This window comes from Aristolochia californica, unplaced genomic scaffold (genome assembly GCF_029961685.1).
Source record: "Aristolochia californica isolate CCGP_79_NKW_82.1479 unplaced genomic scaffold, dmAriCali1.0.hap1 SCAF_14, whole genome shotgun sequence".
In the NCBI taxonomy this organism is placed as follows: domain Eukaryota; kingdom Viridiplantae; phylum Streptophyta; class Magnoliopsida; order Piperales; family Aristolochiaceae; genus Aristolochia; species Aristolochia californica.
Window position 1 is genome coordinate 26,661,982 of NW_027181815.1, and position 26,848 is coordinate 26,688,829.

Below are 26,848 nucleotides of genomic sequence, written 5' to 3' on the forward strand. Positions count from 1 at the left end.
ATAAAATCATCATCTTTTTAAAAAAAATTAATTTAAGAGAAGGGAAGTGATTGGGCCACCTTGTTTGATTGGGCCACCTTGTTTGATGCCCCTTGAGTTTCTAATGTAATCACACTATGCCATTTAGGAGGAGAGAATAGGAGGCTGACGAGACACAACTTCAAATCCAAAGTTGCCATTTGTCACTGAAGGCCATGGATCTGAGGATATTATCTAGCAGTTGCTAATTCACTCTGTAAAAGACTTTTTCAAAATCTAATTTGAGGATTGCTTGGGGCTTTGTAGATTGTTTAAATTAATCAGCTGTCTCGTGGGTGGCCATTGCTAAATCTAGGCTCCTCCTCACAAAAGCACTTCGGCAATTGTTGTTGTTGATGAAAATGAAAGTTTTGTTAAGAAGAGAAGGAGATACACAGGCTGGTGGGGCACTCTCACAACGAAGAGAGTTTGAAGGGAGGCACCTTGCTTAGCCAAAGAGTCAGCCAAAGAATTGGGTGAATGGGGTTCATGAGTCCAGTTACAATGGAAAAGGCAGACAATGTCCATAATTTGGTGATATACCGACCAGTGCCTCCTAGGTGGCTCCTTGAAGGAGGAACACCATCTCATCACAATTTGAGAATCACCCTCAATGAGGAGGGGCCTGCCGAGGTGGTCATGAAAAAGGATGAGGCCCTAGAGGAGCCCAAAGAGTTCAGCCTCTGTGGAGTTAGTAATGCCCATTGGACCTGCATAGGAGATGAGAGTAGCACCCTGGAAATTCCTGAAAATGCCTCCAAATCTCGCAATGCTGGACAACCACGAGCATTGCCATCAAAATTGAGTTTAATGAAACCAGGTGGAGGGGCTTTCCAAGCAATGTTGGTGGGAGGGTGGGTAGGAGCAGGCATGTTGGCTAGGATGCTCCAGTTGTTGTGAAGGGAGGTATCCATGAAGCAGGCAAACTCATTCCTAGTGTGGAGCTAGGTGGAAATCTGTTCAACAAGGATGCAACAGAGCTCTTCAACACTTCTGTATTTGTAATTGAATCATCTGTTATTGCACTCCTTCCATAGGGCCTATGGAATGTGGGCAAGACAGGCCGAGAGCAGAGACTTCCCCAGCTTGGGAAGCTGAGCTCCAAGGATGGAGTGGCCAGCCTCAAGAAGGCTATTTGGGAGGCATAGTTGGAGGTTGATTCTGTTCAGGATGTTGCCCCAAACAGTCCTGGCATAACGGCAGTGAAGAAGCAGGTGTGTGATGGTCTCATCTTCAGAAGTGCAAAATGGGCACTGCTGGGTGGCACTGTTGTTCCCTCTTCGTCCCTAGTTGTCAGCCGTTAGGATGCAGCTTTGGATGGCGTACCAAAAAAAGAATTTGATTCTCGTGGGACCCGATAGATGCCAGGCCATAGCTGTCCGATGGGGAGCAAGGTTCTCAGGCCAGCCGTCGATCATATAATAGGCTGAGGAAACAGAGAAAATCCCATTGTTCTCAAGGCACCATAGTATTTTATCCGGTGAATGATTTTGATTCTGACCTGCTGTAGTAGCTGGAGGAGGTTGGCCATGAGGATGGTTTTATCATCGGATAGACCCCTGTGGAAATACAGATTCCAGCTTCCAGAGGTGTCCCACATGTCAGCAATGATTTCTTCTTTTCTTGTACTGATTTAGAGGAGGGAAGTGAAGGAATTGCAGAGCAGTCCAGAGTCAAACCACCAATCATACCAGAATCGGAGTGAGGAGCCGTCACCCACATGAAACCTGACTCCATGTCCAAAGTGGTGGAGCAAAGGGAAGAAGGAGCGCCAGAGTGGGGACAACAAGTTCTGTCTTCGACCAGTAATCCACCAAGGGTTATGCCATTTTAGTTTGGAGGCAATCATTGGTCTCCAGATCACTAGCAGAAGGGCAACATTGAATCTGTGAACTAGTAAACAATCTATGATCTTGTAAGGGCTAGAAATTTAAACTAATTGGTTTGAAGTCCCAGGGGTGTTCCACCTCTTCCTTCTTTGGGATGAGGGCAATGAATGGGGCTCCCATGGCGCTACATTTGATCCCTTTGTGGTAGAATTTTGAAACCATGCATTGGATGTCAGATTTGAGGATTGGCCAACAACACTTGTAGAACTCCTTGACGCAGGTAGTTTGCCTCTATATTCAACACCCATTATTTTTGCCAATTGCATCATTTGGGTCCATGTTACTTCATCGTTTTTTGCCTTTCTGACTGAAGTTCAGCAATGAGTTGCTGCAATCTTTCCCCTGGTGAAGGAAATTGAATTCTGCAGATTTCAGGGTCAACCGAGTACTTTGCTTGATGACTAGGCTAAAACTTCCTTTGATGACTTCTACCCCTTCGCTTGTAGGTTTTAACTTCTGGGGATGGCGGGGAGGAGGAGGTTGGTTTGGTGTGGGTTGTTGTTGGTAGGTCTTATCTGATTCAGTTTTGTATTGGGTGTGGTGGATTTTGAATCAGAGTGGGAGCTATCTAATGTTGAGGAGATGGGAGGGGAATTCTGAGTTTGCATATGTTTTCCAGATTTGGTATAGGGTTGGTGCAGGTGTTTTAGTGGGTTTTGAAGGCTGTTTGGTTTAGATATGGCAATGGCGTGGACAGGTTTTTTGAAAATTTTCTCAATGGGGGGTAGGGGTAGGGGTTGGTGCTAGGTGTTTAAGGAGGCCTCGGTGGGGTTGTGGTCCCCCGCCACAAGGATGTCGACCAGGTGGCATTGGGCAGGGAGATTTGTCTTTTGGTGAGTGGTTAGATGGGTGGATAAAGAGGTGTTAAAATGGGCTGTTGATCTCAAGACTGGTGTTGCAGGTTTGATTGGCTTGGTCAACAGGGCGGGTGTGGATTGGAGAGGCTGGTGTACTTTTGTGTTCTGGATTATTGAGGCAGGGAATACTATGGTTTACGAGGGAAGGGTTTGACATTGTTGGCTGTGTTGCAGGCTTCGGGTGGCTGGGGTTATGGGTGTCACGAGTTCTAGGATCTGCTATCTGCCAAATGTTTCAGCATTGCAGGCAACAACGTCGAGGTGGGGGTGAAGATTTGAATTTGAATTTGAAGGTGGAATTGAGGTGGATAAGTTACTATGTTCCATTTCCTCAGGTTTTTCCCAAACCTGGATATCAAATTGGGGTAGGGACGGATTGGGTTTATGGGGGAACGGCAGATTTACAGGGATGGGGTGGGGATATCAAATTGTTCTCCTCTTACCCTCATTCTTGCTCTTACTTTTAAATTTCAAAATAGTTTTAACTTATTTTTTATAATTGATTTTTTAGGAACGAATTTCTGATTTATCTGAAATGAATTTAGTTAAAATCTATTGATTTTGATTGTTTCCACTAATTTGCTTTCTTCACTTATAGTCAGGCCATCTGTGAGTATTTTTTTTTGTCATGTCAGTCTTATAATGCTTATTCTTCTTGTACCATTGTTGAAGCTTTGCGTTGCACTAAGGTTTATTTCGAGTAGGTGTGCATCTAAATGGAACTTGTCTGCACCTTGTTGGTGCAAATGTGAGATATTGTTTTGCCTCCAGTGAAGTGTACCCTCCTGTAATGTATATCAGACTCCAGTAACATGCAATTTACCGGATTGGGCACCTTTTCTTCAGCAATATACTTGTCAATGTTTTATAGATACATATAAAAAATAAAAAAAAACTTATGCCAGTGACACTACATGGAAAAGTGCTTCGCTTGAATAAAAGGTGTTCAGCTGGGAAAAAATGTGTCACTGGCGCATAATATGGCTGGGACCTGGTATGCTTCATTGAAGCAGAAGGTGCTATGAAGTGACAGCTGACTAGGTGTGGAAAAGTCTGCGCATGAATATAAAGATTATACCTTGCCTCTTTCTCTCTTGTTATGATTTTTATAAATAATGAAGTGATATTCTTATTATCTTATTATTATTTATATTACTTTTTGAAATTAGAGGCTCTATTTTTAGGATTTAGTTTTTCCTTTTCCTTTAGTTTTAATTCTTATAGTTGAAAGCTTTTGAATCTGTTTGATCCGCATGTGTTTGCCGCCCGAAGCAGGCATATGGATTTTTTAGATTTTATCTTGCACACGCTTGCAATGTTATATGCTGCAATTCCAGACACTGAAATGCATGGAACTATTTATTTTATGATTGAGATATGTAACCTTGTCTGTGCTTCAGTTATTATTTTCTCTACTTTTTCATTGAAACATGTGATGCTAATGTTGCTTGGAACATGCATAAACTCCATGAAATGCAGAAGAGCTCAGGGCCAAGCGCAAGAAGCTGTTGAAGAAAGACAATGCTTCTAAAATAAAATCATTGGTTGATGAGGTAATGTGAAGTTACTCCACATTGGATATATCAATGTTCTTGATAAAAAAGACTGATAATCTTTAAACAGTTGCTGAGATTATAGTAAATAGGAGAAGAATTGTTGATGAGATCCACAGGCAAAGGAGTAAACTCTCATTCAAAATGTATGTGCCATTTTAGTTCCCATGAAGAAGAATAAGACATACAGTTGTCCTTCATTTACCAAGTCCGTCAGCTTTTGATTTTGCTCCATGGACCAACTAACTGGAATGTGGTAGCTACATCTTGAAATTCCTTAATTGAAGCTAGGAATAAGAACCGTCTGAATTTTCTGACTGTCCCCTCTGCTGTAATGGGCCAGTCCTTGTACATTCCCTTTCTCTGCTAATAAAATGTCTCACTTGTCAAAAGAAAAAAAAAAGCCATCTGAATTGAGTGTATCTTGACTTGATGAATGCTGCTTGAGATGTCCTGATTGACTGGAGGAAAAGAAGGATAGGAGCCTCAGCTAATGTCTCACACTGGTGGTAATGGAGCCTTGGGCACGTGGCCACATGGAAGGGCTTCTAGTGCAATGTCTTGGTTTCATGTCTCAACAGGATATATGATTCAATTCAACAAAGTATCTTTTTTTTTAATTTTTTTTAAAAAAATATCTATTCCCCAATTTTAAAAAGTACTGATCTTGGAGATTGTGCAATGTTTGGTCTTAAATTCATTTACATAGTAGTGATAGAAGAGTTTGTGAAGTTGGGTCTAAGACCCATCCCAAAATGACTAGCCTACTGAGGAAACCTCTTTTCCAGCTTATAAACTCAAGATTTTTTTACTCACTAATCCAAGTGGGACTATTCCTTAACACCCCCCTCACATGTAGGCCCTCTTTTGGCTTTACAAGTGGATAATTTAGGTGTAAACACTCTTTTGTGGCTCTACAAGTAGATAATTTTTAGGTGTAGGCCCTCTTTATGTGGCTCTACAAGTGGATAATTTAGGTGTAGGCCCTCTTTTGTGGCTTTACAAGTGGATAATTTAGGTATAAGCCCACATAAGAGTACCTGCTCTGATACCATGTTGAAACTTAGGATTCTATGATGTAAAATCACAGTAGAAGAGGATTAAAGGATGCGAAGAAGAAGAAGAGTTGTGGAGAGAAGGTTTTAGGAGGAGAAGAGGAAGAGTGCGAATTTGGAGAAAAGAGGAGGAAGTGTGACGAATTTGGAGAAAAGAGGAGGAAGATTAAAGTAATGGACTTGTCCGAATCCTCCCCCTTAAGTTGTATTTACAGATATCAAAAGTACTAATTTTACAGGAATACCTTTCGCCTTAGTAAGAGTGAATAAGAGACATAAATCATAAACTAATTATATTAGTGCCATTTTTATGAGATTACTCTTTATTTACCATCATGCCCCTACTGTGTGGGCTTGTGGACCTTCTCCTTAGTCTGTGGCCTTGAGCCCATCTTCCACACACTTGGACGTGTGGGCCTTCCTTGGTCGTGTAGACTTCCCATCTTCCAACATTAAGGGGTGGGGGGGTTAGTCTATAATGAAGCAGAGATGAATTACGTGCGCATTACTCCGTTCATTCGATTAGGCCGTTAGTGGTGAAAGAGCACCTCTTCATTTTAATCACGCCAGGTAATCTTTTCAGGAAAAATTCGGGGAATCGTGTTTCATACCTGCTTGGCAAATCATTCACATGAAGCGATCGCGCGGGATGCGTTTCTCCCTCCCCCGACTAATTTTTTTTCCTCATTTCGCTCTGTTCTCCCTCTCTCTGCCTTCACCCAATTTTTTTTCTCCCGCTCTCTTCTTCCTCTCGGCTTCTTCTCCCTTCTCCCTCTCTCGTCTGCTTCTCCCGCTCTCTTCTCCCTCTCAGCCTCCGTCGCAGAGCCGCCATCGCAGAGCACAGGAGGCCGAGCCTCTATCACAGATCCTCTCGGCCTCCCTCTCTTCTCCCTCTCTACATACTGTCAGAGAGCCGCCTCCGTCGCCGTTGCCTGCTGGCCCGCCGTTGTCACCCGCCATTATCAGCACCGTGAGGGAGACGACAATGGTTTAATTTTTCCTAAGTTAGGAAAAATTAAACCAGCATCATAACTTCATTATATTTATTTTGTAAAATAATCCATTATTTTTATTTATAAAATAATTGTTTTTATTTATTTAGTATATTCATTTTTAATTACTGTATTAAATTAGTGATTTAATAGTCGTAATTAAAATATTGTTAAAGTAAACATTTGATAAATTATTTTGGTTTAATTATCCCATTGCTATAATTAATTAAACCAATGGTTTTAAATTTTGTGGCAACATATTATTAATTAATAAAAATATATATTATGTTATTGATAAAATAATATATTTATTTATTTATTATATTTATTTTTTATTACTGTATTAAATTAGTGATTTAATAGTCGTAATTAAAATATTGTTAAAGTAAACATTTGATAAATTATTTTGGTTTAATTATCCCATTGCTATAATTATTTAAACCAATGGTTTTAAATTTTGTGGCAATATATTATTAATTAATAATACGTAAAAATATATATTATGTTATTGATAAAATAATATATTTATTTATTTATTATATTTATTTTTTATTACTGTATTAAATTAGTGATTTTTAATGTTAAAATATATCTTATGTTATTAAAAAATAATTTATTTTTTATAATTTATTCTAGTCACACGTAATTATTATATTAATTTATAATAAATTGTAATCATTAAGTAGTATAATATAGTCTTTCATTAATTAGTTTATTAATATATTTTAATACTACACATTAAATCACTTATAAGTGTAGTAACTATGTTTATTTTGGTTAATTATCTATTTAGGTATATGTTCTATTTAAGTATATTATAAAAAGTAACTCATTCTCTTGTTTATATAATATTTTTCATTTTGGGGCACTAACAATGGAATCTGTTTTCCAGTGCACTTGAACTCGTCTACACTAACTCCCAAGGATGAGTTGAAGTTGAATCAATTTATTTAAGATGAATTAAAATCTTAACTTCATTTCAAGTTCATTGTAAACTAACCCCCCTTAAGGAATAGTCCCACATGGATTAGTGAGTACAAAGATTTTGAGTTTATTAGTTGGGAAATAGGCTTCCTAAGTTGGCTAGTCATGTTGGGATGGGCCTTGGACCCAACTTTCACATGGTATTAGAGCAAATACTCATATGTGGGCCTACACCTAAATTATCCACTTGTAGAACTACAAATGAGAGCCTGCACCTAAATTATCCACTTTTGGAGCCACAAAAGAGAGCCTACATGTGAGGGAGTGTTAAGCAATTGTCCCACATGGATTAGTGAGTACAAATATCTTGAGTTTATTAGTTGGGAAAGAGGCTTCTTAAGTTGGCTAGTTATTTTGGGATAGGTCTTGGACCCAACTTTACACAACTCATTTGGTTTCCCTCTACTGATGGTGCCTCTGTGCCTTGGCTTGGTATGCTCAAGCCATGCCTGGTTCATATTCCCTTGGGTCTTTTGTGGGAAAGAAACCACTGTTGTTTCAGCATATTTGCTCTTAATTGATTGTGTTGTCGAAAAGATTTGTACTAGTATCAATTCTTGCTTTGCATTGAGGATATAAATGGTCTTCTTAGAAACAATTGGAAGGCAGTGGCAAGAGCTTTCTTGGCCAAGCATTCTTCTTCATTTTAGGTGCCTGAAAGATGGGATCATTAAATTAAACTTTGATAGATCTTCTTTTAGTAATCCAGGCCCGTCCGGGTTTGGAGGAGTTTTTAGAAATTCAAATGTGTCAAAGTCCTAGGCAAGAGTACTTCCCAGGAGGCCACCCATCCTACCCATCCTAGAATTACTCTTGCCCAAGCTCGTTTAACTTCGGAGTTTTGAGTTAGATATCTAACCAATACAACCCGAAAAGATTAGCCGTTTAAGGTGCAGAAAGCCAAGTACCTAACTCAGACCACAAACTCTAACAAGAGTGGACGGAACCACTCTGACACCCACCCCGCCCATTCTGGAGCTGCTTCTCACGGGATACGAATGCGGGCCGTGGCGTGCCTAGCTCTGATACCATGTCAAAGTCCTAGGCAAGAGTACTTCCCAAGAGGTCACCCATCCTAGAATTACTCTTGCCCAAGCTCGCTTAACTTCGGAGTTCTGAGTCAAATACCTAGCCAATACAACCTGAAAAGACTAGCCGTTTAAGGTGCGGAAAGCCAAGTACCTAACTCAGACCACAAACTCTAACAAGAGTGGACGGAACCTCTCTGACAAAAGGGAGATACTCTTGTGTCTTTTTCTGGCCCTCTTGGCATTTCAGACTCCACTTCTACTGAACTCCAAGCTTTACAGCATGGATATATGATTTTCCTTGAGCTCTTTCAAGGGAAGATTCATGTGGAGGGAGATTCCAGATCTATTACTGTTGAAATTTTAAGGGAGAATTTCTATACGTAATTCTATAGAATGTGAACATTGGTGCTCTATTTGTAATAGAGAAAACAACTTGAATCATAGTAAAACTAAACTACCCTAGTCCCAATCACACCCAAAGCAGAACTCTTAAAGATTAGACTTAAAACAAGTAAACAACTATAGGTATCTGGTAACACTAAAAAACTTCTAATGTGGGACTTCTTATCACTAGACTCATACAAAATTTTTCCTTGATTGTGAGATTGCTTGTCATGAAAGTCATGTGAGGTGCACTCTTATTTGGATCTACACCCTTAAACCGGAAAGGGGTGGGCCTCATAGAACATCGCACAAAATTAGACAATGATCTGATGCAGGCCATGGAAGACTTGAAGCATGAGATTCTCGGCAAAAGGTTGAGCCATCTCCCTGTTATCTTAAAACGATCTAATTTCAATAAACAGGGAGGATGTTGACAATAGACCGCGTATAAATGACACTTCAAGAGACAATTTTTATTCATAAACTCATTAAATGAGTGCATGCGAGGAGTAATACAATCAATTTGATTCTTCATAGCTATAAAATGCACTGTATTAAAGTCACCTCCCTACAGCAGCTGAACTGTTCAGTGAGACACTGGCTTGTTCCAGAAACCATGTGAAAGAAAGTTAAGGTCATATATCTAAAAGTCAAGGGAGTAAACCATAGGAATGCCCTTAATTACGGTTTATTATTGGATTGTGCTAATTCTTTGTAATTTTTGTATGAAGATTCCTTAAATATGGCACTATTTCTTGTTTCTATGCCTTATTTATCTAAATCACTATACAATCTATTGAATATGTAGATTGATATGACATACCAGCTTTTTGTGATGCAATCATGGTTTTGGGACTTGTCTTTTGAAAAGAATGGTACCCTTGCTTATTTTAAAACATTCGTCATTAAAAAACTCAATATATTGCATATGATGCAGAAGAGGGGATATCTAAATATGTGGGAACCGTGTTTACAATCAGTATCCCTTTAAATTTATCTTTCCCTAAAGTTGCTTGCATTTAATGCTCTTGGAACATTGAAAAGAAAAATGTTGAAACACTAAAAGTCAAATCACATATTTTATGTCATGTTTGTTGATTTGAGGAGTCACCTATTTTATGTCTTTTTTAGGAGTTAAACCAAAAAAAGAAAGTCTTATTTGATCTTTTGTGGTATGACTCACTGATGGATGGTTTATAGTCAAAGCATATTTATTGAGACGTAAATTCCTTTCTCTCATTAAAATGACAGATGAGGCTGTTGGATGTGATGGATGTAGATTGCACAATGATAATACTAAATTTTCAAATTTCTGTGGCCCTCCCTCTCATTCAATGGGATTAAAGTTTTGACTTTGTAATGACAGGGAAAGTATGAGCAGCAGTATGAGCAATCAGAAGAGTTTCAACAACAACTAAAATTGAAAGTACGTGAGATATTAAGGGAGCAAGAGTGGCGGAGGAGAAAAGTGCAGATGAGGGTATATACATGAGCTCTTGTTATTTGAAGGCATATAACTTGAATTCTTCTTTAAATCTTTATCAGAAAAAAAAAAAAATCTTTGACCCAGATTCTAGATATTGGCGTCTATAGTTTACAAAGAAAAGTTCAAAAGAAACCTACACCAGTTGTTAATAGCCAATTGAGATATTAGTTCTTTGAGAAGAAGCGTACTATTCAAGAAGCAGATTTTTGTCAGGTTTGCATCTTGAAAAGCATGAGTTCGTTTCAGATCTTGAAATTAGTCTTTAACAAGAAGCATATTTTTTCTAAAAGCAGATTTCTTAGCAGATTTGCATCTTGAAAGAGTATGAGATCATTGGGCATTCAGACCTTGAGCTAGATTTCATTTTGCTAGAATATGTCATCCGACTTCCATAACCAAAGATCCTTAAATTTTGCTCTTTTCAAGAGCTAAGGTTCAATGCCATTGCTAGATGGATGGTGATGTTAAATGATTTGCATAGATTTTGTTACTTGTTTTTTTTTAAATGAGAGTTGTTACTTGTTATTGGTGATATTGTCTCAGAAGTGAGAAAATCCTTGATATAAAGGTCATTAAGAGGAACCAACTTCCAATGAGCTGCCATTAAACCTCTGTTTGAGAAACCATGTCCAGAGTAGTACAAGTTTTATGTGGAGCTACAACCTCACACCCTGCTTTGTTCAGGCTTTTTGGATATCTTTTGTTAAAGGCCAAAAAAGCTCTTTTAGTGGGGTAATCTGATAGCTCTCAACATGGGGATACGCATTTTTTGTCCATGCAGTTCACAGCTGACTTCCACCAAACCCTTCGCCTGAACTTCAAAAATCAAGCTTTTAATTGTTTGAGTTATTTAAGGGTGACTCTTTACCTGAGGGGACAGCTTGGATTTTTTTTTTTTGTTTGGGGGGCGGGGGGACGGGGGAGGGGAGATGAGTGCTAACATTTAATTGTTTGAGTCATTTAAGGGAAGCTGGGTTGCACAATTTATGTTGAAAATTGTTCAGTTCACTGCCGAAGTATATTATGGTTGTTAAAGTTGGGCTTGGTCCTCCCGAAATAACTAATCAAAGAGGCCTTTCCCAACTAATAAGTATAAAATCTGTTCAAACTCAAACCAATATGGGACTATTCTGCCACACAATAACAGTCACTCTCAAGAAACTGGCTTTAGATGTGGAATACATGTACAAGTATAGTCTATCTCACTTTTTTAGCCATCAATAATCCTTGCATTTCCAGGCTTAAGCGTACAACCTTTCTCAAGATATGGAGAACATGCATATATGAGGGCAAGCAAACATAAAGGTCCAATACCATGTTAAAGTTGGATAAATTCTTTCCAAAATGATAAGTTGAAGGTAAAAGGCCTTTTACTGAACTAATGTTCTTTCCAAGAACTAGTTGAAGGTAAACGGCTTTTCCTGAACTAGTAAGTATTGAATCCTTTCAAGCTCAAGCCAATGTGAGAATATTCCTTCACACAACAACTCTCACTTTTAGACAACTAGCCTGAGATGTCAGGTCCTTGTAATAACTATAGACTAGTGGATTTTGTTACCCACCAACAATTGTAATTTGATAGAAGAGATAAAGGGTTTAATAAAAGAAGAGAGGCTGGTTGCATGGTTATAATTGCTTTGCTCAGGTAAGGTGGAGCATTTTTCCTTGAATGGTGAACAAATTCATTAAAAAGAAGCAAATGAATACAAGGTCATGGGCTATGGATATTTCCAAAAAAGGGCAGGCTATGGCCAACAACGAGGTGTTGACAACTAACACACCCTCTTGATGACTGACATGGTGGAGGCTCTTGACTAGATCATTAGCTTTGTTCCTGTCCCTGTTTCTTCTTTCTTTTTCTTTTTCTTCCTTTACTCTTGTTTTCACATAACTTTACACATTTATTTTTATTATATAACATTAAAAGTCCAGAAGCTGCACATTCCTTGTCCCTTGTCATTGTTTTAGTTATCTCATCAAGTCATCTTGCTGTTAATCCTATCGGACTTCTCCTTTGTCTAGGTACACCATAGAAATCATTCCCTTCTTTTCTATTTGAAATTTATGATTCACCTTAAGCATCTCATGTACCTCCAGTCTTCTACTTCTTCAGCATGCCCTCCAACTTCATTTTCTGAAGAGTATAGGTTCTCCACTTTGATGTTTTTGAGCAAGTGATAAGCACAATTTGGCCATGCTAGGATTAATTGAAGAAACCAACAACAAATCAGTTGTCTTGGAGAGGTGGTTGCTGGGATTAAGCACTCTGCTAGGTGGACCATTTGGAAGAAGTTTTATGGGATTGTGTCAGGGCATTGTTGTTGAAGGCGATTAATTGAAGAATGCGTTCCTTTAAGATTTTCAAATTATTTGTGGGGTAATTAGGAGCTGAAAGTGTCTAAGTCGAGGAGTATATTAACTTATTTATGAACTGTGTTGTGAATTGCAGACAATTTTCAGCATTATCTAGTTTTAAATTGGATTTTGAGGTCTGTGTTGGCTATTGAGATGAGTTCTACATGTGTTTGATTGTTTCCAGATATCAGAAGAGGAAGGCAGATTGAAGAAGGAAGAAGAAGAAACAAAGGAGATGTGGAAAAGGAAACGTGAACACGAGGAGCAATGGGAAGGAACAAGAGAGAAGAGGGTTTGTTTTCTCAACTTTTGCTTGTTCAGTCACAGTTTTTATTTTTTTATTTTTGTGCTTTACAAGTTTATCAATGTATCCTATGATTTTGGAAGGTGTGTAAATCTTGGCAGTTCTCTTGCCTATTATTAACCTAACGTGAGATACTCTTTTGGTCATTGTATAATCAAACAGCTGAGGTAGTCCATCATGAAATGCAAAATATTTGATTTTTTTTTTTGAAACTGATGAGATATTTAGTGAAGAGAAGAAAAATGAAATTCTAGGGCGGCCACTAAAAAGGCAAAGTACAGACAGAAAAAAGAAAAGATAAAATACCCAAAAAACAGAAAGAGGCTAATGATGAGTTCAGTTTTAAAACTGGGATACAGAAGTTATATTTTGGCTAATACTTTATATTAAAAGCATGGTCCTTGTTGTCCAGAACAACTTGCTGAAGAAGTTAGAATGATTTCATCATAAGCGTGTGAGGAATTCCAGTTAAAGCCAACCGCTTGCAGGGTACCAAGGGGCTATGGGTTACACCATCCCAGCTTGTATGACCTTCCTGATAATGAATAGAACATTGGGTTATCCTTGTTGAGTCCCTCTTTTAGTTTTCTCTTTACAGAACACTTGAGATTGTCCCCCCTGAAATCTGACAATTTGGTGGGAGTTATCTCTCTCCATTAGTGATGTCGATTTTTCGGGGTATTTTCGTAGTTCTGTTTGCTTGTGGGTTGAAACAGTCTCATTTTATTTAATTCTCCAGGAACTAGCCTGCATTGACAAAGTCTTCCTATTTTCTCTTTTCTTTTTAGAAAATGTTGTTCCTTCTGCAAGCTATCATTGACAATGGATTGTGTGGCTTTAGCCTTATCCTCCTTAGTTCAATAGCGGTGGTTTTGCCTAGATCCTAGTTTCCTTTTGATGTTCTGTGAATTCTTTCTCCTGAGTTCTTTAACAGTCACTGATTTTTCTTGTCCGTTTATTAGCTGTGTCTAGACCTACCATTAATACTGACAAAAGGCTGTGATCTAAATAAGTCGGTTTTGACTATGGTCTGTCTGCATATCAACTGCCGTACATCTCTGCTGAACTAATTCCAATTGTTCTCCATTTTTCTCGTCCATAATTTTGTCTTTCTTAGTTTTACAAAACAGAGATTTTGTGGTCAAAATTAGGAATATTGAAGTTACAGGAAAACTTGGAAGAACACTTTGAATGATTAATATAGATTAATATAACCAACAAGCATGTAGTTGAGAGAGCTTTTCAAGGATGATGTTAATGATGGTTGCTTGTGCAAGTACACAAGAAAGATTTAGTAACTTAACTTATTCTTGTAAATAAAATGTTTGTGGCTTATTTGGGGTTAAGTTATTTTTGCGAAAATCTGGTTCCATGCATAATTGGTGTATTTGGGATTTAAAGACGAGATATAGAGGCATATATATTTTGGGCAATCATTTTTGACTTCTCAACATTGAGTTATTCCTTTTTCTGCATGAGATTATTTTACATACAAACCCTAACAAAATTGGCCTGTGTCATAAGCCACATGGATTAATTGTGTACTTCTGAACAGAGTTTTCTTCTCTTATTCTCTTGCCCTAGAAGGAGAGCATATGGGTTTCTTCCACTTGTTCAAGACCATGATTTTTTCGCAGCCAAAGGGTTTTTACTAGTGATGTTAATTGTATAGTTTACTTCAGCTGCTCGTCCATCTGAAAAGTAAAGGTACATGCTAGTATCTTAATTTTCTGAAAATTTCATGAAATTTTTTAGTCAAAAGTGTCTGTATTGGTGGTTGGTGTTTTGGATTTAACTGAAAGGACCTCAAGAGTAACTACTGAAATCCTGTTAAATTTCTCTGGGGATGTTGTAAGCATATTGTGTTCTCAAGAGATGAAGCCACTGGGTCAAGGGTCATTTGCATTTTCCCTATTTTCTGTAAATGATATATGATTTTTTAAATCCTCTATTTGCATTCTCAGGTTTCTAGTTGGAGAGATTTTATGAAGACCGGCAAGAAGGTGACCACTTTCTAAGATTTCTGCTGCTCTAACAAACTCAAATTTCTGCACTAAAAGATTTTAGTTGGACTGATAATGGCTCAAACATTTCTTTGCAGGGTAAAAAGGGGGAAATCCGACCTCCAAAACTAAAGACCGAGGACCCTAACAAGTCATACGTGCAAAGACCTGTTAATCGAGGGTAAGAAATCTGGCTGAGTCTATCTGCCTTGGTGGTATTGAATACCGATGTGGCTAGAAAATCGGTCCATAATGAATAGTTAAACAAGGCAGTTATAGATGAAGGTTAAAATGTATCCTTTGTATCAAGTCAAATGGCAAAAAAACCATTCTTATTACTTTGTAATTTACAAATGCAACATGTCATGCTCGTTTTCCCAATTAAACTTGTGAAGTTGGATCCAAGGCCCATCCCAAAATGACTAACCAACTTAGGAAGCTTCTTTCTCAACTAATAAATTCAAAATCTTTGTACTTACTAATCTATGTGGGACTATTCCTTAAAACCTCCTTCACATGTAAGCCCTCTTTTGTAGCTCTACAAGTAGATAATTTAAGTGTGTTATTTTTTGTTGTTTTACAAGTAGATAATTTTAGGTATAGGTCCTTTTTTGTGGCTCTACAAGTGGATAATTTTAGGTGTAAGTCTTTTTTTGAGTACCTGCTTTGATACCATATGAAGTTGGGTCTAAGGCCCATCCCAAAATAACTAACCAACTTAGGAAATCTATTTCTTAATTAATAAATTCAAGATCTTTGTACTCACTAATCCATGTGAGATTATTCCTTAATAAAGTTGAAAGATCTTTTGAATGTTAATGCATAATAGAGTTATGAACAGGCAAAAATGTGTATTTCTAGAGTAACCAAAGTTGTACATATGGCACTTGGATAGACCTGCCACTAAATAATTTAATCATAGATTCATCTTATATTACTTTTCCATGTTTGTCTTAGTTTTGCTGATCACTATAGATTTGTGATTGTTGATATAGGTAGGGCATTAGGGATAATGTTTTGCAGTTTGCTCCAACTACATAAACCTTGTGGTTGTTTTTGTTATTTATTCCAATGAATAGATGATTCTAACAACGACGAACTTAAGTCGGATTGTTGTGAAGTTTTATAAACATTTTGATGCAAAACTGGACTCTATTGAAACGAGAAAACTCATATTCCCATATTTTTCTATGAAATTTCTATGTGAACTAAACTTTTATTGGTAGTCATTGCATAGATTACTGAGTAAAAGTGTGACTATTCAAGTGAATATATGGATTAGGGATGGTAGTGTGGCCAGTTTGAATAAATCCAAACCTTGTTATAACATCACCTTGTTCCACGACATGGTCAGTTTTTAACCCCATCTTTGTTTCACAACTCTATTTTGCAATTCTATCCAGTTGTCCCATAACAAGGTTACTATTTGAAACCTATTTTGCTTTTCATCTATATGTATCTCACTATGGATTGTTAATTTTGTCCACACATGAGTAGCTTACAAATAAAATTATATTAAATTAATAAAACTTAAAATTTTCAAAAATATTAAAATTAAAAATTTTAGGATCATATCTTCCAAAACCTTCCTGTGTGGGGTTTTTAGCAATTTTATCCGTTTACCTGATTATTTGATTGCCCATTTCATCAATTTGATCACAAGAGGATATGGAAGAAAACCCTTTACCAGTTTATAAATTTGGATCAACTTACCCAATTACTTGTCACTTGGTTACGAAACGGATATGGATAATCCATTTTTTGTGCATAATTACCCATTTATTTAGGTATGAGAATGGACAAACATTGTTTTTTTAGTATTATGATGATGTATAAGTTTTATAATCTTTTATAGTTTTTGTATGAATCTAATGGGATCTTGTAGCTTTATTTCAATTTTCAAATATTTTTATTTGTTGATAATTTTCAGCATTATCATGTTTATATAATTTTAAAACAAAATATGAAATCATCTATCAACTTGTTTACCCATTTACCCATGAGTAAACAAGTAAGAAAATCAGAAAAAAATAGGCTTTTATCCTTTGAGCAAAATGGAAAATGAAACAAAGGAAAATGGAACAAGTAGTTGAATGCCCATTACCCATTCTTCCTGTTACCCATTGATACCTACTGGGGTGAGACCTACTGGGGATGTTGGAACCTATCCCCACTATAATCTATGTGGGCTTTTAGACATCATCTTACTCCCACCTAATGGGGTCTGGTAGCAACTCAATCCCGGCATTTAGTGTTGGCTCACATGGCTTCTCCAAAGTGGGCTTCTCTCGGCATTAAAGTCAGAACTTTGGTTCTTATATACAAAAATTGAAGTTTTTGATTTTCAGGACTCCATAGAGAAAAAGAGAGATGATATATGGGGTAAAAAATAAGAGGAAGAAAGAAGTTATGGACTTGTATCACTCTCTCCCCCTGAAGCTCAATTTATTGATGAATAAATTATATTATAATAATTATGTTCTTGAAACTTAAACTAAATATATCAATGTCATATTTATGGGATGACTCTTTATTTACCATCATGCCACCAATGTGTAGGCCTTCCTTGGTATGTGGGTTTGAGTTCATCGTCTACCTCTCTTGGATGTGTTGGCCTTCCTTGGTTTATGGGTTTGAACCCATTTTCTAACACACTTGGATGTGTGGGTCTTTTATGATTGTGTGGGCTGGGGCCCATCTTCCAACACTCCCCTTCAAGTTAGGGGTGAGAGAGCATCATAAATGGCCAGCTTGTTGGCAGTCCACTATATCTTCAGCATTCTCCCTCAAACTAGTGGTCTTTTTGTTTTTGTTAAGAGACCTAGCTGGCATAATAATGGCGATAGAAAAAATCACTCCTAGTTGTATGACAAAGCTTCATACTCCAGTCAAATGGTCATAGTCAAAAATACTCTTTGCTCAATTTCAAAGGCGAAAAAGTAGCCCAACTGTAGGGCACAAAGTCTACCCATTTTCTCAGGGTAGCTAAAAAAAACACATTTTGGGTGAATAATAGACTTGATTCACATTTGGACACACTCCTATCCTTTGTAAGTAGTGGGTCTATAGGCATTGCTCATAAGTGATAATAATAGGGTAATGGGAAATCATCGGAAGATAATATGCTGGGGCCACCATGTGTTTTCTTTTTCATCAGAATAACCAATACTAACAACAATTAGCAACTGAGAAGTCCTTCAATAATAATGTCTCAGTTAAAGAGACACAATACCAACAACAAATATGGGGCTGGTCCCAAATAACACAAAACAAATAGTTAAAGTCCTTAATAAGAACACATGAAATAATCTTCAGAGAGTCCATCCGAAAGTTGTGTAGCAAATAATACGTTGACTAAGTAATAATAATCTGACTCAATCAATGAGTGATTCCAACTCATGGGAGAAATCAGTAGAGAACCCGGGACTTGGACCCATATAACAAAGGCAAAGTGCAAGTGGACCGAGTTTAGTTGACCCAAATCCGAGTTGACTAGGCAGAGTCTAGTGCGGTAGAGTGACTTTGAAATAAGAGCTTACCAGCTCGGGACGCTGGTTCGTTGGTTCAAACCAGCACTTTTCTTCTCGGTAGAAAGTATTTTGGCATCCCTCCTATTTCTGTAGCGGAGAAAAATAAACCAGTGAAACTGCAACAAAATTAAACCAAGATCAATTCCAGATTGACGGTAGATTATGGGAGCAATAGCTGGAGATCCTTTCGAACAAAGCAAGATTGGAAATAATCTTCCTGAAATAAAATAAAAGAGAAACTTCCACAGACGAGCATGAAATTGGTTGACACACAGACGAACGAAACTTTCGCCTGGGATGAAAATCGGACAGCGGAGACACTCTAACAAGAATTACGGGAAATTAGCATGAACTTCTGGGATTCAAAATCATATCGAAATCTCAGGCTAGAAATACTACGTTGTTAATCAGAGACAATCGAGAAAGGAATGATGAAATCCGAAGATCAGTCACGACGCAGTAATCCTGAGAGAACTTTCCAAACGTGTTTTCGACTTTGAATGGAAACAAGAGGTTAATTTTCGACTTCTGAACCAGTTGGGCATTGAGATGGAAACCACAAGCATTCGGTCGGAGCTTCTTGGAATTGATTCTTCCGGTGATCGTATCTGGGTCTTTGTTGATCGAAGTGTAGGCGCCAATTCCACCCTCGCTTCGTCATTCACCAGAGGGCGTCCACCAGAGGATCCAAATAGCTATCGTCTTTAATTTGATTGAACACCCAATGATTAGCAGCCTGAGTATAATGAACTCCTTTGGACTTTTAGATTCTTACATGATCTCCCAACCAAGACAGTGATACTGTTTACCTCAAGCGTCGATTTGTAGCCCAGATTGCCTTCGTTTGTCTCACCCTTACAATTACCAAAAGAAATCAAAGACGAAAGAACATTTGAATGAGGGCAAAGATCAGAGGCCTGCTTTCTTCTTCTTCTAGCATATGGCCGTCTTTGTTTTTGGCTGTTGATCGAGGAGAGTTATAGTGCAACGTTATTCTTACATGCCCAGTTTGTACACTGGGGCCGACTATGGAATTTGGAGAGGCTTTACATGGTCATATTCTGAAAATTGGGTTTTGGGTCACACATGGTGGTAATTACCCTAGTAGCAATATGAGCGAAAGAAGAAAAAAAAAATTGGTTTCTAGAATCCTGAAAACCATACATGTGAGTCCTGAAAATCAATGCTCTGATACCATGTTGATTTTTAGGACTCTATGGATTAGCTCATGGGGAAAAGGAGACACAACATATTGAGAAGAAAACATGAGGAAGAAATAGGTAATGGACTTGTGTCAAACCCTCCCCTTGAAGCTCAATGTATAAATGAATGAATTATACTATTGCCATGAACCCATCTTCTACCACACTTGACGATTATAACATCATACACCACAATAGAAGATAAAAAAAATTGTTTTTGTTGTTCCCCTATTGGTAATCACTAGCCAAGAACCCTTGCACAAGAAAATTTCACTAATTAGCTTTATTAGCTTAATTTTACACAAATTAGATGTTAACTCTCTTTTATGTCACGTGTAATGACCAATTACACGAAATTGATCTCTTCTTGAGATTTTACAACTAGATTACAATTCTGGTAAGCCACCCCCCCCCCCCCCCCCCCCCCCCCCCCCCCTTCTAGTTCAAGGTTCTACAATACCTTTGAAAGAATAAAAAGAAAATACAAAAGAAAAAAAAACTTACACCCTTTCTATATGGAGAGATAACCTTCTCCTAGTGATATCTAAGCTTCCAATCCTTTTATGCAAAAGAGATAGAATGGTAAAGCTCGAATGCAAGGATGTATAGTGATTTTGAGAGAGGAAAGGAGTTTTTGCAAGAATTATAGCTCTATTTCTCTCAAAATGGATTTGTGAATGATTTTTAAGTGAACAAGGTTTTTGAATGCAATAAATTATCAATACATGCTCACAATGTTGTTCCTAAAAATTTTGGAAGGGTATTTATAACTTTGCCATGCAAAGTAGCCATTTTTGAATCATTTACAAGAAGTTGTACAAAGTGTTAATCGATCAACCATATGTAACGGATATATTTTTTAGATTCCCCAAACTTGTTGATCGATCAGGGCATCAACCAACGAGTTTTCAATGTTTCAAAAAACTCATTGATTGATCAACCCAATTCGATTGATCGATCATGCGTTATAGGCTCAACTTGTAGCATTCTGTATGATCGATCATTTCATACTAGATGGTTGGTCATGTTTTATACTCTGTCAATCTACATTCTGTATGGTCGATCATGCCACAAGGTATAACTGATCATGCCTTATGCCAGTGTAATTTTGAGTTTTAAGCATGATGAAAACAAGACTAAGGGTTTAACAAGTTTAAAAACAGTTATATGATTGTTTAAACATGATTTTGAAAAATGTATATACCCCTGGCAACTAGTCGAATTTTAAGACGAGTAAAACTGCCATCTACATTATGTTTCACAGTAAAGACGCACTTCCATCCAACATGTTTTTTTCCCCGATGGTAATGTTATGAGATCCCAAGTGTGATTGGAATATATAGTTGTCATTTCTTCTTCCATGGGTGTTTTCCATCTTGAATGTTGAGGGCCTTTTGAAAATACTTAGGAAGAGTGATGGAAGAAAAGGCTGCAAGGAATGATCGACAACTTGGAGACAAACAATGGGTAGATAGGAAATTGGATATAGGATGAGAAATAGATGGTCATATAGGAACACATAAGTATGTTGATTTTCAGGACAATGGATTAGTTCATGGAAAAAAAAAAGACATTGGGGGAGAAAACAAGAGGAAAAAAAAAGTTATGGACTTGTGTCCTCACCCTCCTCCTGAAGCTCAATGTATAGATAAATAAATTGCACTATGCACGTATGGGTCTTCCTTTCGTGTGAACTTGGGCCTATCTTCCAATAAAAGTAAAATGATTATAACATCATACACCACAATAGAAGACAAAAATAATTTTTGTTCTCGTTATTTCCCTATTGGTAATCACTGACCAAGAACCCTTGTACAAGAAAATTTCAATAATAAGCTTTATTAGCTGAATTTTACACGATAGATGTTGGCTCTCTTTTAAGTCATGTGTAATGACCAATTACACGAAATTAATCTCTTCTTGTGATATTGCCAAACAACTCTTTATATATTTAATTATGCTGGGCTAATCAATCTTGTGATTTTTTAGAGAACCCCCATTGCTCTTTATTATGCTTATATTGGTATATGAATACCCTACTCCCTAATTACAATAACTCACATCAACACTGGCGTTTGTTATAAATCTCATCCCTCATATAAATTGATAAATTGAAGGAGAAATATTCATAAATAAAATGAATGTGTTGTGTGCATTTGGTTGGGATGAGATTTGGTGTTACTAATGGATAAAGATGAACTTGGTGTAAAAGCACCATAACAGTGTTAGCAAGGTGAAAATTTTATAATTAATTATTTTTAACATTTAGATATATAGACATTATTTAAGAACTAAAAGAGTGTGTAAGCAGTTTTACTATATTTGAGATAGCAAAACTTGGTTGTAGGAATCATATATAAGATGGCAAATATAGTCGTTTTAGATGGAATTCAGTGATATTAGAAAGAAGCAAAAGAAACCTAGAAAAACACAGGCAAATCGATAGAAAGGTGTTTCAGCTCAGGTTTGTGTATAAAACATAGATAAATGATGCCACCTTGTGGGTAAGTACTTTCATGTACAACACATCAAAACTCGTTAGGTCAAGCCAAGAACCGATCAAACAAACTTCCAAAGGAGAAGGAGAAGCTGTTCTTATTCCACCGGCTAGATTCTGTAGTGCTCTCACTGGAAGGCACCTTTTTCACATTAAGCATCACGGTTTGCCCAATCTCCCGTCGAAGAGTTTCAATGATCTTGGAATCCACCGGAATTCCAGATGCATCTCTGACATAGAACACACTCATTCCTTGATCCCCGATTGTGGTCACCCCTGCCCTTGTGACAGACAGTCCGTTCTCACGAAGTACCCTAGTCAAATCCGATAGGAGGCCAACTCTATCCCTTGCGCACACCTCCAAACTCACTCCCTGTCATCAATCTCCAAGTTAATCCAAGCCTATACATCAACTATATGGAGAAGTCAAAGTTAATCAAATTACTTACCTCAGAAACTCGTCTTAGAATTGCAGCTTCAATGCACTTGATGACCCTCTCCTTCTCACCTTGAGTGTCAAGCGTGCAGCCGTCCATGTGACGTATGTAATACTCCTGCATGGCATTAACAGAGAGCACCCAATACACGATACTGTTGTAAAGTTGGATCCAAGACCTATCCCAAAATGACTAGCCAATTTAAGAAGTTTTTTGTCCCAACTAATAAACTTACGATCTTTGTACTCACTAATCCATTTAGAACTATTCCTTAACACTCCCTCTTTACCTTGTGAAGTTAGGTCCAAGACCAATCCCAAAATGACTAGCCAACTTAGGAAGCTTTTTTTCCTAATTAATAAACTCAAATCTTTGTAGTCACTAATCCATGTGAGACTATTCCTTAACAACTGCAACCAGGTTAGGGTTAGGTGAGTGAGTCTTTCTAGTGCATACCTGTATTGCGTAGGGTCCTTCAACCCCAATGGAAGCATGAAACACAACATATTGCATGTCTGTGAGGGTGCAAACGATGTCAAACAACAATTTGGAACGGTCTTTGCATTTAACGTTCACCACCGAGTAACCCTTCTCAGCCCACCGCTCTATGGTGATGATAGGCTTAAAATCATCTCCATCCAACCCTCCTCCACTTCCCTCATAGTCCCTGTCATCGAACATCATTTGGTGGAGACGACGGTCTGTGTGGGTGGATCCCATGGAAAAACTGGTCCGAGCCCCCTTGATGTCGTCACCACGACCACGGAGGACGTTCTTGAGCTGCTCCTCCATGGCCAGCAATCTTATGGGATCATCGACGGCTCGACATGTGATATCATCGTTGACGTAGAGGACGCAGGCGACTCGCATGTTGTGTGTCCAGACTTCTGCACCTACGACATTACAGTGGAGGTTGGCAAGAACGGCAGAGATTTCTGAGAGGAGGCCGGGCCTGTCAGTTCCGATGAGCTCAATCGCCGTGTAATCACCGACGGAGTGTACACCCACTCTCTTTCCCGGCCATGGCTTTTTCTTTCCTTTGAATACGTTCCCTTCCGGCCCCAGCGCCTGTAAATTGAAAGCATATCAGTCTTTTTCCCTATCGTTACGTTTAATGGTTTTAAGGTTGAGCTCCAGAATGTTTCTACCAACCTTTTCGATAAACTCAATCGTGTTTCTGTCTGTGATTTTGTTACCCTTCTGATCAGTTACATGGAACACTGCAAGCCCTCGAAGGAGAAGAAAACAAACATCAGGGAAATACAGACAGAAGTGAAAGAAAGCCTGCAGATAGATAGTACCGTCCATGAACCATCCTCCATCGGAAGAAATGTAAGCTTTGGAGATTGCAAAATCGAGATCAATGAGGACTTGCACCACCTCCAGCAGGGTTCCTGGTTTGTTCACGCTGTCAACCTAAACCAAGGTTCAGTCGAGCAAGCTTCATGGAATTAGAGAAAATGGAGGAGAAGATAACAGAAATTTATCTTGAAACAAAACATGGAGACCGGTTAGTTTTACCTTTACTACTGTACAATCACTGCAAGTAGTATTATCTACAGATACCCTGCATTTTGGCATATAAGTGTGGCTAATCAGAACAAAGAAAAAAGACATGTAAAGTCCTACCATTAGATTGTCTTGAACCAGTTGGGCATTGAGATGCAATTCGATATGAAATTAAGATAAAGAAAAAATATAAAAGAAAGAGAAGAAAAGGCTTGCCTTGGAGGGTTAATTCTTTGGCTCAAGTTCTCGTACTCTGGATCAAAGTAAGGCCAACTATGAACGCTCTCCATGCATGTACGTGACAGACTTCAACTTAAGAGCGATGACCTGAAAACAACTGAACATGGATCAACAGGCAAATATACATAAAACTAGAAACTTGATTGACGTCAAAGACAACGATAATAACACAAAATTAATCATAATTAGAGGGAAATTTGTGTCTACTCTTAACATTCCATTAAAGTTGACTAATAAATATAGAGAATCCAAGCATGAAAGTTGACTCAACAGAGTTATTCCCGTTCTTCAATGGGTGGATTTGGTTTTATCGAATTCTCGATGGACCTAGAGGCGGGCACCGGGTCGGTTTTTGTATGGAACCTGACCTTACACAATCTAGAAAATTGGGGATGGATTTTACATTTCACCTCGTGGATCGGAGATGGGGTAGAAAAAAAAACTTTGTTGAGTTTTAGGGCTGGGTCAAGTTTCCTTGAACCCGATCCGGATCGATGCTCTTTACAAACCCTGTTTGGGTTTTTTTAAGGTATAATCGTTACCAATTTCCATTTCATTTAATAAAATGGAAAGAAAATTTGTTCCATTTTCATTCCATTTAATAAAAAATAAACAAAAACTTGAGGAAACCAATAAAATCGACACCTTTATCGGTGTCACATAGTGAAAGTTTTAGTAGAACATTATTTTAAAATTTAAAATTAAAAGAAGATCCATTGTCTTTCCATTTATCACGAAAAAAAAGAGGAAGGAAGACCCACCAATAGAATGTTTTCCTTAAAAATACAAGCAAAGCAATAAAAATTGAAAAAAATTAATTTTCGGGAAGAAAATTGCTCATTTATACGCATAATTTATCGCAAATATTTTCTTCCTCACCACCAAGCAACGTAGTGGCCATCATATCGGTGGTGAGGGTTGTGCCCCCATTTCACCCATCTGCAATAAAATTGTAGGTAATATCTAATAATATTATAACGAGGAAAAGGAGGTCAGACTCAAGTCTAGCCAATATTGACTATATTCAACTTTTTTTAATAGAAAAATCATACTATTTTATGAATATTATTTACCTCATTATATTTATAATAATATTATTGTCTGATTTTTTTATCGTAAAAATAAAAAATATCTCAAATTAAATCACTAATGAATGCATGAGATAAGAAATAAATGTCGAATTAAGAAGAAATCAACCTTTAAATACTTCAATTTAAATTCGATAACGAAAACAAAAAGCTATACAACATACCGTATGAATTGTTGGCAGGCGGAGTCCCCCGGTTCACATCTATTTATCTACTCCTGCATTTTCAAGTTAATCTTATCGTTATAAATATCATAATCGACAATATCTTAACAAAAGTACATAAAGAGAAGGGAAGGAAATGGCCAAAAAAAAAAAAAAGATAGTTACAAGTGTTAAGGAGGAGTTTTAGTGTATGAAAATGTATAATGATAGATAAGACTTATTCTTTTCATGTATAATCGGAAGGTATTGTATTGTACTAGTAATACCAAATTTGTGGGGGCCCACTAAGGTAGCCAGCCCATCAATGGCTTTTTCTTATGTCTACTCTGGGCTTTGTACCGTAAAAGAAAGGGAACTACTATAAGTAGGACCCACGCAGTCAAGCACCACAAATTGGTGTGGCCCACTACAACAAGTTGAGATTCTGAAAAGATTCTCTTTTTCCACTTGTATGAGCTTCGTTTACGCTAAGTCTGAACTTGAAACTGTTATCGTTCTCTCTTTCATTCCCCCTCTCCTCACTGAAATCAGGAGAGAGCTGAAAACAGAAATGCTTCCTGAATCTGAGTATCAAGCAGCTACTAACAGATAATTTGGGAAATTTCGCTTCTTCCTTAGATAATAATCATAAAGAACAGATAAAATAACTCTCATCTCTTGTTTCCGGAACGAAGAGAATAAGAGTAAGAATTCAAGCAATAGAACTAACATGTTAAAGATGACATTGAGCTCATATCGCGGAAATCTCTGTAAAAGGAAAACAGAAACCTGAAGAATTTTTACTTTTTCTCCAGTTATGAAACGGCATGGATGCTGAGAAAGATTAAACTACGGAGGGAAAAGAAATTGAAGAAGTGAACCGCAGGATGAAGAGAAGATTTGACTCACCGTAGAAGAGGCGCAAAGATTTGAGTGGCTGGTGGTGGAGGCGGAGGCAGGGAGAGGGGAGAGGAGGCTTGAATTGGAGTAGGCTTTTATTTTCGTAAGATACCCGAGCAGTGAACAGCTTTTTAGTGTTTTTTAGAGGAAGTGGAGAAGTTACTATTTGTAAAGAAATAAAAGGAAAGCACCGGTTGCAGCAAATAAGCACCAAAACTGTCACGCTCATTAAATATTGACCAAACTACCCTCATGCTGTGTCTCTGACTTCTCAAAAGCCTATTCTTGAACCTTCGAGACCACAATCAAAGCACTTCCATCCAATGTCAATCAACCACTTTGATTGATCTCAGATAATTTTAGATGGAGGTCTTGAATTCAAGTCTCCCTT

General features: G+C 37.7%; 2 protein-coding genes across 2 annotated transcripts in view; one reads left to right on the forward strand and one right to left on the reverse strand.

The window, feature by feature from the left end:
• The window catches only part of LOC137950363 (uncharacterized), a 28,457-nt gene extending 13,030 nt beyond the window's left edge, over window positions 1-15,427 (forward strand). Inside the window, exons 5-9 of the mRNA XM_068796781.1 lie at window positions 4,244-4,317; window positions 10,130-10,243; window positions 12,789-12,896; window positions 14,873-14,911; window positions 15,010-15,427. Of these exons, the coding sequence (XP_068652882.1) occupies window positions 4,244-4,317; window positions 10,130-10,243; window positions 12,789-12,896; window positions 14,873-14,911; window positions 15,010-15,096 (422 nt within the window). The 3' untranslated portion in view covers window positions 15,097-15,427. The remainder of the gene's footprint in view (window positions 1-4,243; window positions 4,318-10,129; window positions 10,244-12,788; window positions 12,897-14,872; window positions 14,912-15,009) is intronic.
• A 6,605-nt stretch (window positions 15,428-22,032) lies between these two features.
• LOC137949863 (ACT domain-containing protein ACR3-like) lies at window positions 22,033-26,610 on the reverse strand. Its single transcript, XM_068796077.1, has 9 exons — window positions 26,467-26,610; window positions 25,579-25,631; window positions 24,303-24,413; window positions 24,099-24,144; window positions 23,879-23,993; window positions 23,730-23,797; window positions 23,034-23,645; window positions 22,590-22,694; window positions 22,033-22,513 (listed from the first exon to the last, which is right to left on the reverse strand). Exons 3-9 carry the CDS (start codon window positions 24,374-24,376, stop codon window positions 22,187-22,189), a joined length of 1,347 nt encoding a protein of 448 aa, XP_068652178.1. The 5' UTR covers window positions 24,377-24,413; window positions 25,579-25,631; window positions 26,467-26,610; the 3' UTR covers window positions 22,033-22,186.
• Between the last annotated feature and the right edge of the window lie 238 nt (window positions 26,611-26,848).